At 32.2% G+C, this 16503-nt stretch overlaps 1 protein-coding gene across 1 annotated transcript; it reads left to right on the forward strand.

Moving 5' to 3' along the window:
- Positions 1-3818: 3818 nt before the first annotated feature.
- On the forward strand, positions 3819-14871 carry LOC113402731 (cytochrome P450 4C1-like). Its single transcript, XM_026643040.2, has 11 exons — positions 3819-3931; positions 8850-8999; positions 9080-9169; positions 10476-10589; positions 11085-11270; positions 12169-12359; positions 12446-12509; positions 12865-13051; positions 13181-13326; positions 14114-14293; positions 14709-14871. The coding sequence occupies exons 2-11, from the start codon at positions 8858-8860 to the stop codon at positions 14867-14869; spliced, it is 1461 nt and encodes a 486-aa protein (XP_026498825.2). The 5' UTR covers positions 3819-3931; positions 8850-8857; the 3' UTR covers positions 14870-14871.
- The last annotated feature ends 1632 nt before the right edge of the window (positions 14872-16503 follow it).

Consider the following 16503-nt stretch of genomic DNA (forward strand, 5'->3'; position numbering starts at 1 on the left):
TAAAAACATAAAAACACTATCAACGTAATGAAATAAAATAACATCATATTAAATTATGCTTAATATGACTTATATTTAACTACGCGCCCTACACCACAGACTGACAGATAGTAAAGGCTAATCTCACAGTCAAGGTAAAAACAAAACTCATACAATTAGGAACATTTACCAGTTGACTATTCGTGGGAAATTAGAGGCGAATAAGAAATTGAAATGACTTGATGTAGCCTCAGTAGTATTTGTTCATTGTTCTTTTTACCCAAATACCAAAGGGTATTTGATTTATCTACCACAATTTGCCATACATTTTGTTGATAATCAATCAAATATTTGAACATACGATATCTGTGTTAAATCAAATGTCGTCTAAATATTATACGAAAAGTAATAGGACCTAGGTAGATTTTGGCTAAGAATATCTTCTTGTTTCGTACTTTTTACCAGCTTAATATTTAAGCAATGCTTACCAATGCGCCGTCGCTAAGTTGTTATGAGCTTTGGACCTGCAGTTACTTTGCCTCACTTACCTATCAAACCGAAATACCACACTAAATATTGCTACTTAAAATATCAGACTCGGTCTTGCACAAAGCTATACAACGAAGTATCATACCAGTTTTTTTATGATATACGTTAGCGGAGGTGTAAATGGGCCACCTGATGGTAAGTGGTCACCATCGCTCGTACACAATGGCGCTATAAGAAATATTAATCATTCCTTACATCGCGATTGCACCACCAACCTTGGAAACTTAGATGTTATGTTCCTTGTGCCTGTAGTTACACTGGTTCACTCACCCTTCAAACTCTTGGCGGCAATATATCCGATGAGTGGTAAATAATAATTCGTATAGAATAAAATCAGTAGATTTTTTCGAAATACTAAAGTGCGTTTACAAAAAGATAAAATACACAATAAATATACATTAATGGAAAAACCATATAAATATATATATATAATTATTAGTAAACAAAGCAAATAAACATACATAAAACATAAAAAAGCAAATAAATATTAGTATATATTATAAATGCGAAAATAGCTATGTCTGTCTGTTACGCTTTCACGCTTGAGCCACTGAACAGATTTTGATGAAGTTTTTACCGAGTTTTTCGAAATCCCTAGCAAGGACTTAGCCATTTTTAAATAACTCCTCGAAGGGTAAATAGAGGATGAAAATTTGTACAAACCTATCCAGGTAGGCCCCTAATAACAAATTCTACCGTAAAACAGCAATTTATTATAGTATCGTCCTGTTCCAGTTTGAAGGTAAGCGAGGCGGTGCAATTACAAGCACGAGATATACAAGGATATTTGGCATAAAATTCCACGCAGGCAAAGTAGCAGCTTCGGCTAGTTTTAAATATATTCAACATAACATTAATATTCACTTGATTGATAATCAACTGTCATGACACAAGAGGTGACTTGTTTCAATAATTACGAAAATAATTAATTAATAATGAGTACAAAATGTATATAATTACATTAAATCGATGAACTCATTACTCGTTCCATCTTCGCACTGATTTGAAATGTACGTTAAAAAAATTAACACGTTATAGATAATCATCCAAAACTTGTTGATGTTTTTCCTCACGACGTTTTACTTTACCGCCTAACATGAGATGAATTATAAAAACAAAATAAGCACATGAAAAGTCAGCGGTGCTTGAACGTGTTAAAACTCACAAGCTTCTATTAAAATTATGATCGTCTAATCTTTGGTAACATCGTGATTAACATTATTAATTTAAAAAAAAATATGAATCATAATACAGATATTTTAAAATTAGTTGACCTTCAATTAGAATAGGATATACATTTTTTTTTTCATTTATAATTGCGTATGTTACAAACCGATAGCAATAGATGGCGCTGATTGAAATTGCCACTTTCCTGAATCGCGCTGTCAAGATATTTGCTGTTGAATATATATAGTGTAGAATGACATATGTAAAGAACTCTTTTCGTCAGGAAAGTACTACAAACCACACACATAGTGTTTCCGCCGGCGAAATTAAGTCCTAGTGGCGTCAATTAACCAGTGCTACGAACAAAAAAAATCCCCATCCCACTGACTACGTCAGAACGATTTCATAAAACTTCGAGGCTGAGTCTAGAACTCGGCCCCACGTCTGGTGACGATGTAAAGACCAGTAGGCAACTAAAACTACAGTAGTGAACAGTCGAAATCGCTTCGCTAATATCATTCACGATATCGACAGCCTCCACGCAAAAAGTCCTAACATGGTTTTTGGCCCATATTAGATTTTGGTACTATCATGTAATATTATATAAATACTACACATCCGTGAAAACCATATTTTCTCTAAATACCGAGATTTTAACTCGCTAATAGTATGTTTTTATTTTTTACCCATTTTTACTGAAATATGATTTTTTTATTCAATGAAATAGCCTTTTTATACTCTCTAACTTACAATCAATGCTGTGTTCCAAAATTAATCACGAACTGTATTTGGTGGCTGAGAAATGTAAAGACAAAAGTTAAAAATCGCTCTCCTGTAAAATCACAAATGTTGTCATACGACTAAATACGCGGGTGTCGATATGATCGCCCGATAATACTTCGGCGTAAAACGCGCATTATGTCAATACACCTGTTTTAATTTATTTAAAAACTAAAATTTAATATAATGAACAAATATAGATGTTCTTTATCGTTATTACTTACGCTACAACGACCTTATCGTTTTAAAGCGATTCATACAACCTTAAACAATTGCAACATGTTTAATAATCCGATACTAAATAGTGGAACGAACATCTGATTAAACTTTCCTGTAATTCGATATTACATTTTTTTTAAAATAATATTTTACTACATAATTAATAAGATGTCGCTATGACCTTCTTAACCCATTCCGTGGTCCTAGAAATATGGAGCCCTGTTTCTTTCGGTGCCCTCTGATGGAGCCCTTTGTCACTTGCCCTGTAGGCCCTTATGGTAAAGGTAAGGCGATAATGCTTGACGCATTTAAATTCGTAAAATTAATTGCAAATACTATTTTTTTCCAACGACATACAAGTAGGCGTACTGCGTACCGCCTGACGGCAAGTTTTCATGATGCCTATACACATTGGTACTGTAAGAAATATTAATCCTTTCTCATATCAACAATGTGCCACCAACCTACTGCTATGATGGTATGACCCTTTTACCCGTTACACTGGCTAACCCAAACCTTTCTTGGTAGGGCTTTGTGCAAGCCCGTCTGGATAGGTACCACCCATTCATCAGATATTCTACCGCCAAACAGCAGTACTTAGTATTGTTGTTTTCCGGTTTGAAAGGTGATGGACATTACTTCTTAGTTCCCAAGGTTGGTTGGATTGACAATGTAAGAAATGGTTAATATTTCTTACAGCGCCATTGTCTATGGGTGGTGGTGACCACTTACCATCAGGTGGCCCAATTGCTCGCCCGCCAAAATATACCATGAAAAAAAAACCGAAACACAACAATTCTAAGTGTTACTGTTTGGCTGTAGAATATTTGAAATATTATATATTTTTGTAAAACCAATAAGAAACTATTAACAGAAGCAATAATCATATTACATATAGTTTCATTGTAAAACAAACTGTCAACGAGAAGTAAAATTGCAGCGAATGAAACGAAACAGGATTTTTAATAGGAAATAAAAACGGTTTTTATATAAATACTTTATATTAAATTACTACACGAACAAAGGTATGTTTAATTATTAATTTATATTGTATTTAATGTTCAATTACAATATGATTAATATTTATATAACTTTTATTGCAATTAATGCATTAAACGCATTATACTGTTTTAAAATAAGTACAGTTAATTTAAAACATCCATTGAAGAAGTGCGAATTATTTAATATATTGATTATTTTTAGCAACTTTGTTCGATCACTAATTTTATAAAATAAGGTAAGATTTATATATGTTTTTAGAGATATATAATAAATAAAAGAAACTTTATTATCGTAAGAATTATTAATATTAAGGCCTTAAATATATATAAATAAAATAAAATGTGAAGTTGAAAACTAGGTGTACAATAATTTAATTTTTTAAGTTCCACTTGATTGTAATGGGTAACATTTGGTAACACGGTTCACTCATACTGGACTTGCAAAAAGGTGATCCTCTATCTCCTCTGCTATTTTATATATCAACGTCTAAAATATCTAAACATAACTTTAATGCAGATGATTTTGTTTTTATCACACGTAACAAAGTCATAATAGTTTATAGAAATAAAATTCCAATTGCGTTAAATATAATTGTCAAACTATTCAATAATATGGGTATATCGCCTACATAAAAACATAACATAATCAGCCTGTAAATTTCCCACTGCTGGGCTAAGGCCTCCTCTCCCGTCGAGGAGAAGGTATGGAGCATATTCCACCACGCTGCTCCAATGCGGGTTGGTGGAATACACATGTGGCAGAATTTCGTTGAAATTAGGCACATGCAGGTTTCCTCACGATGTTTTCCTTCACCGCCGAGCACAAGATGAATTATAAACACAAATTAAGCACATGAAAACTCAGTGGTGCCTGCCTGGGTTTGAACCCGAAATCATCGGTTAAGATGCACGCGTTCTAACCACTGGGCCATCTCGGCTCGGTATATCGCCTAGCAAATCTAAATTAATGTTTTCTTCTAAAAGACCTATGTCTATACATCAGATCATTTCCGTCAGTATAAATGATAGTTCTTTATCACATTCAAAATGCTTTAAATATTTAGGCTTCAGGTTAGATTCTAGACTTTCTTGGAAAAACACATCAATGAAATATGTGAAATTTCTTTAAAGATTAATAATGTCCGGTTCAAATTGGGGTGTTCATCAAATATTTCTCAGAGAAATATACTTTTCACTGATTCGGAGTAGATTAGATTATGCTAGTTTTTTTTATGACAATGCGCCTAAAACAGTTATAACTAAACCTGATAGAATTCAAAATCGAGCCCTAAGAGTCATAGGCGGATTCATACGGACCACTCCCATACACACTATGGAAAGCGAATTAAGTATGTATACCATCTTTGCATATAAGGAGACAATATCTTTATTTTTTTTTTAATTTTAAATATTGGACAACATCACATACATTACTCTGATCCCAATGTAAATAGCTAAATTACTTGTGTTATGGAAAATCAGAAGTAACGACGGTACCACATACACCCAGACCCAAGACAATATAGAAAACTAATGAACTTTTTCTACATCGACTCAGCCGGGAATCGAACCCGGGACCTCGGAGTGCCGTACCCATGAAAACCGGTGTACACTACTCGACCACGGAGGTCGTCATCTTGCATATAGATTTTGCCTATAAAGTTTAGCTATTTCCAATTTTAAAACCTTTGTTACTTTAAACACATTAAGTCTTCAATCGAGTGTATACTATAGAAGAAGGAAACCACCTTTACTAATGGCAACCTTGAAAACCTTTGGCAATTACAATGAGTGTAAAGACATGAATGTTTACTCTTCTAATTTAATAAACATATTTTCACTAAAAGTTTGCGTCACACTAACTAATACGTCGGAAAGTATTAAAACCGATTTAGATAGCATCATTACATCAAAGAACTATTATGAAAAATGTAACCTTAAAGTGGATATTTTAAAGGAAATGCATAATGAATAAAATGTATATATGGAATATGGCAGGATGTGGAGCAGCATTCTATGATGCAAGAAGGAGTTATTCTCGGGGCTTCAGAATAAAGAATCATTAGCATTATGTCTGTAGAACTTATCGCTATTTTGGAGGCATTGTCTTACGTAAGTGATTTAAATGATAACATATGTGATTTTTTCTGAGAGCAAAAACGGACTCCAACATATCATGATATGCGCCCATGACTCAAGAGGTGTTCCTATAGCATATTATATATTGGACAAAATTTATTATTTTCTAAAGAAAGGTATCACACTAACTTTACAGTGGATACCCTCATATGGCTAAAGGGTAACGAGGAGGTGGATAACATTGCTAAGCACGCTGCAATAACTGGCACAGACATAGAAGTAAGGCCATATTACTCGGAATATTTAAAAGTGGTTAGAAGTAGATGCTATGAAATCTGGAAAAAATGAATGTAAGATCAAAGGAAAAGGGAATATAGTATAAAACTATACAGATTGTGTCTCCTCATAAACATGGTTTGAAAATTGTGAATTAACAAAGTTGTATATAATGGCTTAAGAAGCCGTTCTGGGCACATTCCATCAAAGAAATTTGATTGTTTGATGAGAAAAGTAGAATCACCCAATTGTGAATATTGCAACGAAGTGGAAGATTTATATCACATCTGAACAGAATGTGCTAAGAATAGAGAGAGCTGCAGCAATTACTAAATTAAATATGAATCTATTAGATATCGGTGTTTTCCAAAGTATACTAACAGTACCAAGGACATTATCGGCTAAAACTATTTATGATATAGCTCTGGCGCACATGCGGCCTCTCTAAAGATATAATTTAAGATATAGCTAATTAATAATCATGTAATTTTAAGAAATAATTTGTAATTATGTTGTTTGAGATAAGGTAAATTATAAGAGAACATTGGGACTGACGTATTTTTTATAAATAATAGTCCCTTACTTAATTAAAATAATAATAAACAAAAAAAGTTCCATTTGATTGTACTGCATTTGTATCAGATTGTACTGCATTTAGAATTGTTTGTGGGGGTCATCGATTCCAAAGGAGTGAAAGATATAGGGATGCGAAAATATGGTCATCAAAAGGTAAATTTTATTTTTTATTTTGTTAAGGAATCAAACAGTTAACAAATTTACGGGAGCCCGAACTGGATTTTTTTTAAATATTAAAAAAATAAATTAAAACTTATATTAACTAAACTAATGAATTGTCCGAGCAGAAGCTCATGCTACAATAAATTGAAATTATTTTTAATACATGATGTTTCCATCAAAAATGTTTCCCACGATATGAGACGATTCATGTTACTTTCCTACAAAGCTGATTAAGCATTTACGTATTCTGTTCTTACGTCTTGGGCCAACATAACTCATTACAAAGCAACACATTTAAACAAAATACAAAGACAAAACAATGACCGATACAGTTTCTAAAAGTAAACTATACGTGATAATGCAAGCAAATGAAATAAAGAAGTGTAAATTAGAATTAAAATAAAAAATTATCGACAGCGACTATTCTGTAAAATATATATGTCGGAGGAGCAGGATGCCGAACAGTTGGGTTCGGGGATTGTACCGACATTTGGAAGACTATGTAGGCGTGCAATGGAGATATTCACAAAATAAAACGTATTTAATATCGTCTAATCACTGTATCAATTGACTCAATAATCGTACACCACAAATATCAAAGGATTACAAAAATTCATCTCGATTAAGAGCAAATGGGTTTGCAAGCAACCATCGCATTCGAGTCGCTTGTCAAAACATAACGGCTCGCGTTGCCATGACACTTACAACTCCATTCGGGGTGACCCGCTCTTAAAAGTAAATTAGCCATCAAACATTATTGTCACCTACTCGATTCATTAATTATCTAAATCAACAACCAAAGTAACCGCGTCCCGTTATATATATTACAAAACATAAATAAATAAAAGAAAATAAAAATAATTATGTACACAAAATGGCAAACATACAGAGGCAAAAAATAACAAAAATAATAATATTATAGCAATAGCATTTGTTTTATTAATAATGTGTTAATTGTCGGTTAGAGTATAACAAAAAAGAAATGAAAAACGTAAACAAAATTATAATAAATTGTTATTGACAAACTCCAATTCTAATTTAATTTATGTATACATACTATTTTACATGATAAATTTATTTTAAATATAGTTTCATTATTTTGGCGTCAAATGTAGATGAGTGACTTGCAGTTTACAATAAAATGAAATCCAAAACGAAACCTATCATAGGTTTCGAAATTCCTAAAAACAGCATTTATGTAACATTTAATAACTTAACATGCTATTGTTACCAAGGTGAGATGACAGATCTTACACGTCATATGCGACTACTGTTAGGGTCGTTACCCGTCCTTTTGTAATTGTCAACTGTAATTGTATATGACTTCTAGGACTTCTGAGCCGAGATGGCCCAGTGGTTAGAACGCGTGCATCTTAACCGATGATTTCGGGTTCAAACCCAGGCAAGCAACCAATGAATTTTGATGTGTTTAATTTGTATTTATAATTCATCTCGTGCTTGGCGGTGAAGGAAAACATCGTGAGGAAACCTGCATGTGTCTAATTTCAACGAAATTCTGCCACATGTATATTCCACCAAGCCGCATTGGAGCGTAGTGGAATATCCTCCATACCTTCCCCTCAAAGGGCGAGGAGGCCTTAGCCCAGGAGTGGGAAATTTACAGGCTGTTAATGTAAAAAAATGTAATGACTTCTAGCGTACGTTACATACGAGTACGTAAATCAATGCATTGTTAAGAAATGTTAATTATTATTAATATAAGTATGTAGGGAATGAATTATCAATGTCGGCTAAATCATTGATGATAAGATGTTTAGTAACTGTTGTCTACTATAGTTATTAAACATGTTTCAGAGTTAAGTTATACATGATAAAAAAAACGGAATTTATACAAACCCGACTGAACACTATCATTATTTTATTGGTCATCGACCTTGGAATGTAAGATGTTAAGTATCTTGTTTATGTAGTTACATTGGTTCCTACTAAGTTTTGCTGTTGGGTGGTAGTAAATATGACTGAATGGTAACCAGGACGAAACTTTATTGCCAAGTAATCACCATCATTTTACGTAGTCAATTATTAATTATAATGTTATAGTTTTCGCCATGCTGTGGTTATTAATTCTACTGGCGTTATGTATGACTTACTGGATATTTTACACGAGACGGCTACCAGACGAGCCACCGATGCTGCCAGGCGCTTTGCCATTCATTGGACACTCTCACAAACTCATGGGAAGCACGGAGAGTAAGACTGAGATAAATTGATTTATTTTTTTGTTTTTTAGTAATATTTTTAGTATTTGATAGTATTTTCTTTATTTTTAGATTTCTGGAAGCAAATCAAGGATATGAGTTACAAATGCATGGATTTGGGCCATGTATCATATTTCTACTCTGGACCGTACAAATTTTACAGTAAGAAAATATCATAGCTTTAAAATATGTATATATATTAACGAAAATGAGTAAGTAGTTGTTAAATGACTCGCGATGTTGCGAATTATTAACTGATCCTACATCTCTTGTATGTGTATGCGGTAAAAATATATAGTCTCTCTGATACCTTCGGTCAGACACTATGTCTGACCGAAAGTATCGGCTGTTCACAATCTTCGGTCCATCCGAAGCAAAAATCAAAAATCAAAAAAGTTAATAATTATAAAATGTTCAATTCAAATTTCTAAGTTGATAGTGTTTATACATTATATATTAAATATGTCAATATTTGAAAGGGGTACTGGTAACCGAGAAGTTATGTGGAAACCGGCTATCATGGTTAGGCAAGTTATGCGGACCTGTTATGAAGGGGGACCATGTTATGAGAAAGGTTTTGAGCATGGACATGGATGGATATTGAAAAAGGGGACGATCAAAGAAATGATGGATGGATTGTATGAAAGACGATATGGCTAGAAAGAATGTTACTTGTGAGATGACGTCAGAGAGAGAAGTATGGAAGAAGAAGACATACTACGCCTACCCCAAATATAATTGGGATAAAGTCAGGAGGTTGGATAGAGACTGTGTACATACAAATTAAAGATATGATTAAAATCACCTTAAAGCTTGTCAATAATATTAACACGAAAAAATGTCCATAATCATATTTATTTTCTTAAAAGTAATTTAACAGCACACAATAATGATAGTACTTAAATAGTGTGGATTTTATCAATAAACTCTTTTAAACTCTTCCTAAAATTTGGTCAATTCAATGAAAATTTAAATATATTAAGATTTGTAATATTACGATTAATCCTAAAGTTGGCCCAAGTCTATTCCAATCGAAGCAGGAATAAAGATAAAGAAACCTTATATTTACCATGCGATTTGTTTAATATCTCAACTATATTAAACAATACTTCGAATTCTTGATTAGTATATATTTATTTAAAAAACAATACTGTTTAACTTAACTACATATATTTTTAATTTTACTTCCAAAGTTCCGATAATAGTTTCATCGAACGTTCGAAACTCCAATTTTTCGCAATTAATCATAGATTACCATTATATCATAGATTAATCAAGGTCCCGACCAATGGTATCCCGTAAATTCGATATCAAATGTTTTTTATTTGACTTTTGTGCTCTTGAGGTTGGAATAGACTATAAGAACTATTTATAGTATTGAGAGTTTCATTCATTATTCAGATACTAATATATGGACATATATGATAATGTAAATATTGTCAGATTATTATTATTATTATACTTGCAGTTTTAACTGATCCAGATGACATATACAAATTATCAAACACATGCTTCGAAAAAGATAAGTTTAGCCACGATTTCACAAAGGAACTTCTCGGCGATGGATTGCTATTTTCGCGAGGTATATAAAAGAATATTTGTCAATATTACAAAAATTAATACACAAAATGAATGTGGTACGATCGTTAATAAAACTAACGACGCTCGTCCCATTGGCGAAGTTAGTGATGACTAACCTAACCTAACGCCAAAACACATAAGCTCGTCTAAACGAATTCACAATTAATATTTAAAGAATATATGAAAAATAGATAGTTCGAACACTAAAACCATAAGAGTTACTACAGACACTAAGAGTCGATTTGCTTGCGGATAGTAGAATTGTCTACAAGGCGAAACTCAGAAGAGACTACTCTGTTGCTACTTAGTTATCAAAAGACTACTACTACATCAGATAGTAGTAAAATGTATGATCACAAACAGTAACACTAATCGTAGACATATTGTTATCTATTATTCTTACGCAATACTTTTTGTTTGAAAATTTCATTAATATAAAGAACACCACACACACACCTCAGTAAGACGGTGTTTAAGACCATTATAATAATTTTAGTACCAACGTGGAAGCGACACCGTAAGCTAATAAGTCCAGCATTTAATCAGCAAATACTTGATGGGTTTATGGATATCTTTAATACACAAGGCAGACGTATGGTGCAGCAATTAAAACAGGTTGACGGGAAGGGCCCTTTTGATCATTCGCATTACGTAAGGCAGAATTTTATGGAAACTATTTGTTGTAAGTTAATTTTTTTATTATTATAAATCTGACATTGAATTCGAATGTTAAAAAAGTCAATTAAACTTGGTAGTAGGGCTCTGTGGCAAACCCATCTGGTTAAGTAAACTCATCATATATTCTACTGCCAAGTAGCAATAGTTAGTTGTGTTTCGGTTTGCTGGGTAAGTGAGCCAGTGTAACTACAGGCACAATGTCCCATAACTTCTCAGCTCCAATCATTAGTGACACATTGGTGATGTAAGTTAAAAATTAATTACGGCGCCAATTTATATGAACAGTGGTGACCACTTATCATTGGAATTTGCCCGTCTACCAACATATGCCAAAATAGCCTGTAATTTTCACACTGCTGAACTAAATTATTTCTAGACTTTGGATATGTATTTGGTAGAATATCATCTAACACTTACTAGTCTCCTCACAGTTTTTTCCTTTGTTCTCATGAAACATAGACAAATAGTCACAGGCAATATTTAATATTATAAATTCCTGATACTAATTAAAATAATCAAATCAATATATTAAATTCATGTAACATTTATATTTAAATTTTCTGTGATCCACTAAGTTATCGTCTTTAATACTTGAAGATAAAGTCTTTGTTATATTTAAATTCTTTTATACTACGAAGGCAGACGAAAATTTTTGGACATTACAAGTCCATTGATTAGTCCAATAATAAGTTAACTTTGGCTATATATAATACAAGCATGAGCAATTAATACCAATCTTTTGGACTATTAATTATGACGAAGAAATAAGCCCTACAATGTTGATGATATATCTCTTTTTGACTTAATTCAGATAAAGCTATCTGAAGCAACCGAAAAAAACATAGAAATAAAACTGAATTATTTGAATACAATGATTCATTCTAATCATTTTTATTTTTCAGTAACGGCATTAGATGACTGTATAACTGAAGAAGAAGCAGTAAATTACGTGAAAGCATTTGAATCGTATCTTAATAACAACATCGTAAGATTCCAGAGCTTCTGGCTACATTCAAAATTTTTGTATAATTTTAGTAGTCTTAAGAAGAAACAAGATGCTTGTATGAAATTTTTACACGATACATCTGATTCTGTGAGTTTATTTGTATATTGTGAATTATTTCACAATTCACTTTCAAAAAATGTTACCTATTATAAAAAAAAATTCTAATATTTAAGGTTCTAAGGAAAAAGAGGGCTCAGCGAAAACTTAGTAAAGTTTCTAATACACGCAAAGATACAAGTAAGTGCTATGATTTCTGAAACAACATTCCAATTCAAAATTTAAGCAATTTTTAAATTAAAAAATAAACCAATAATTTTGTTGCTTAGTAAAGAGTTTATATATGTGTATAAATAATTTAAAAATATTAACACTGATACGAAAGAATAAGTAAGTTCGTGTTCTTTTAGTTAATATTCGTTTACAGTTTTTTGTCTATGGTATGGCTTTGAAGCAATTGACTGATAAGTAGAAGTAAGTACTTTACCTCACTATCTTACTATATTATCCAAATTGCACATTTCCCACAATTCATGTCTTTGCATTTTTCGAATTTCGTCAAAGGTATATTGTTTAATTGCTTGATCATATTCAGATCCTAAAGTAAAAGTTTTTATGGACCTGATGTTGGATCTCGATGAAGGGACATTAACAGATCAAGAAATAAGGGATGAAATGAATACTATTATGATGGCAGGCCACGATACATCGGCTAATGTTATTGTTTTTGCTTTATTGCTGATCGGATCGTACCCTGATGTTCAGGAACGAATCTACAAAGAGTAAGTATTTAAGAATATTCAAATTAACTGATAATAATGTCAAAAGATATATAAATAATACTTGAGAGTTAAATTAATTGACAATATCACCAACTAAGTACAGCTGATTAAATAAATGAGAATTTCCAGATTACGAGAAGTGTTAAAAGACAGAGACGTTGAAAAACAAGATTTGTCTCGTCTTGTGTATTTGGAGGCAGTTCTTAAAGAGACTATGAGATATTACGTGATGGCGCCTTTCGTTGGTAGATATATTGATCAGGAGGTAAAGTTAAGTAAGTATATGATACTTTTTGTCGTGTCAGTTTATAGATTAACGAACTTAGTCTTATAGTACTCGGTATTCCTAATTACTAAATTTAATGACATAAACAGATTGGGACGAAATCTAGTATTGTTACAAATGTGTACAATAATTTGGCTGGCAATATATAAACTTTTCTAAGTTATCGTTAGGAGTTTCATTGTAATAGCGTTGGCAATGACGCATTGAAACTATTCCTTCGTTAATATAAATTGAATTACTATTGGTTTATATTTAAGCATTCGAGTCTCAAATTTCTTGCCTCTATCTGAACATGATCGCAAGCTGTAGACGTCATCCATTATTGTTCGAACAAAGATAAATAGTATGTCGTATGTTTTACAAATAACATACTACAATTAATGCTGTGAGTTAAATTAAAACAAAGTTCAGAAAGGTCCACATATTAAATCATCAATCATAAAAAGTCATTAATACATATACTGTTCACACGTGCACAGAACGAAAAAAGTAGCAATAAAAAACCTTATTATAATAAGTTTATAAGAATTAAGATAGTTTAAAATGATTTAGCAAGATCATAGAAGTCGAAAATGAGCAAGAGTTGTCTTGCTTTCGTCCACGGACGCCCGTACGGATTTACTATTTAAAGGACTACATCGTCAGTATCTCACATTGATTAATTCTTTTCTATGTTTTCGCTACTCTTTGACTATCAATATGTTTAAAAAGAAGTGTTATGTGTTACTGTTAATTTAATGTATATTAAACATTAATATATTTATCACTTTTTGTAGAGAATTGTACACTTAAGCCTGGGCATAATTGTCTTATGTTATTCTATGGTGTTCATCGGAATTCAATATGGGGTCCTGATGTTGAAGAATTTATACCGGAGAGATGGTTGGATCCAGCAAAAATACCCAACAACACCAGTGCCTTTACTGGTTTTAGTATTGGAAAAAGGAATTGCATAGGTACCTATATCTTTATCACCATTTTTATAAAGGCATTATTTTATATGAAGAGCATAATTTCCCAGTAAAGAATTATCTTTACTGGGAAATTATACTATTAATTATTATTGGACAAGTTTATTACGCCTAAACGCTGTACGAAATTGATATTTGTGGAATCGATAAGTAGAATCTACAGTGGCAAAGACTAAACTCAGGGAATCGAATTCAAAAATGTAACGTAACACCGCCAATTTTGATATGCTCTGATTTATTTTTTTTGTTGAAATTTGTCCAAAATTTCAATTGGCAGTATGTTTCTTGGTGAGTCAATAAAAATATAGACATGAGAGGAATTGAGTGTTTCTCAATAAAATTGCCTAAACAACAGGTCCAATTATTTCAATTTCTGATGATAATTGTTCTTTTTCATCAGGTAAAGCTTATGCCATGATGTCAATGAAGACCCTTCTAAGTCATTTGCTCCGTCGATATAAATTGCACGCAAATCACACAAATGTAGTTTTAAAACTAGATGTCTTGCTCAAACCGGTATCGGGACATTTTATTTCTATTGAAGATAGATTAAAATTATAAAAAAAAAACATATTTCAGTTTTAATTCATAACCTTCTTTCAAAAAAAAAAATAGGTGAAAGAGTTAAGGTAATTATAAATACTTTAATTAATTTATGCAAACGAAATGCTCGTCTATCCCTTTTCATATAATATGGGCATAACATGAGGCTAATAATCGAATATGTGTTTATTTTTATTATTATTGATTGTGTAAAATTATAAGTATAATAAATTTAGTTTTGATACAAAATTGATCTCAATCAGATCAACGATTCCATGACTTGTTTCGCTGTTTATTCATATTTCATTAATAAGATCAGCTTGCAAACGGCATGAATTCACCAGAACGAGAAGACGAATGCAACACTGATGGATGTGATGATGAGATGGATAAAGGGGTCAGTGTGGACATAACTAAAATTATGTTTTTTTTTTTTCTAGATAATAATAAAGTTTTTCTTAACGTTCATGCAAGGATGTCCATGATATTTTGTGTAGTTATCTATACATATAATAAATTTGTAATATTAAAATAATCGCTTTTTACTAAATGCATATATGTATACATACATACACGGTATATATACTAAAATAACAGTTTTTTTTTAATTTTTGTCTCTCTGTCTGTTTGTTCAGGCTAATCTCTGAAACGGTTAGACCGATTTTAACGGGACTTTCATTGGCAAATAGCTGATGAAATAAGGAGTAACGTAAAATTTGATTATCATTCCTGCGATTCTTACAAAATTAATAAAACTACAGTGCAACCTTGAGCATTTTGAAATGGGCACATGGTCTTAAGTGCTCACCACCGCCCATAGACATCGGCGCTGTTCGAAATATTAACCATCCCTTACTTCGCCAATGCGTCACTAACCTTGGGAACTAAGATGTTATGTCCCTTGTGCCCGTAGTTACACTGGTTCACTCACCCTTCAAACCGGAACACAACAATGCCAAGTATTGCTTCTTGGTGGTAGAATATCTGATGGGTGGTACCTACCCACATGGGCTTACACAAAGCCTTACCACCAAGTAAATGGAATGGAATGTTCACTTCAGAACTACCATCGCCCAAGTAAAGTCAAGTATATAAAATCATGAACGATGTTGAGATATATGGTGTTATTTCGAAGTCCAAAAATAAACCGAATTGAAAAAACTTTAGGTTAAGTTTGTTAAGATTATCCTCAGTTTAATTAAGATAGCTTGCATCTGCTTACAAATTTGTAAGACAAATGAATTTCTAAGTGATTTTGGTAGGAATAAGCAAATCTGATGATTAATATAAATACAATTATTTTATTTAATAGTATTAAATAAAATAATCTATACGTATCTACGTTTACTTTGTTAATATTCCATCTCTATTAGGATAAGCCATTTGTTTATTATTTCCGTAAGAAATTACAATTACACAATATAAAAATTATGAGAAACAAAGGCGATTCGTCGCAGACGTGGTAGCGCTTGCAGTTGACTACCCCACAATAATGGCGGCGTTCAACATTCCCGCCAACCATCGATACGACGCCTCACCAGACCGACTACCTGTCAAATCTTGATTCCTCGTAATTTCGCCGTCATGTTTAATAAAATTTATATAAATAGACTAAAACAAACAGCTCAGTAGTACCTTTCTCTTCTGTATCT

This window comes from Vanessa tameamea, chromosome 24, assembly GCF_037043105.1.
Source record: "Vanessa tameamea isolate UH-Manoa-2023 chromosome 24, ilVanTame1 primary haplotype, whole genome shotgun sequence".
Classification (NCBI taxonomy): Eukaryota; Metazoa; Arthropoda; class Insecta; order Lepidoptera; family Nymphalidae; genus Vanessa; species Vanessa tameamea.

Bases quoted from the DNA above. Each gene is read 5' to 3' on its own strand.
- LOC113402731 (XM_026643040.2), top strand. From the start codon at position 8,858: ATGCTGTGGTTATTAATTCTACTGGCGTTATGTATGACTTACTGGATA. The intron at 9,000-9,079 runs GTAAGACTGAGA...CTTTATTTTTAG, and splicing joins ACTCATGGGAAGCACGGAGA to ATTTCTGGAAGCAAATCAAG. The intron at 12,510-12,864 runs GTAAGTGCTATG...GATCATATTCAG, and splicing joins TAATACACGCAAAGATACAA to ATCCTAAAGTAAAAGTTTTT.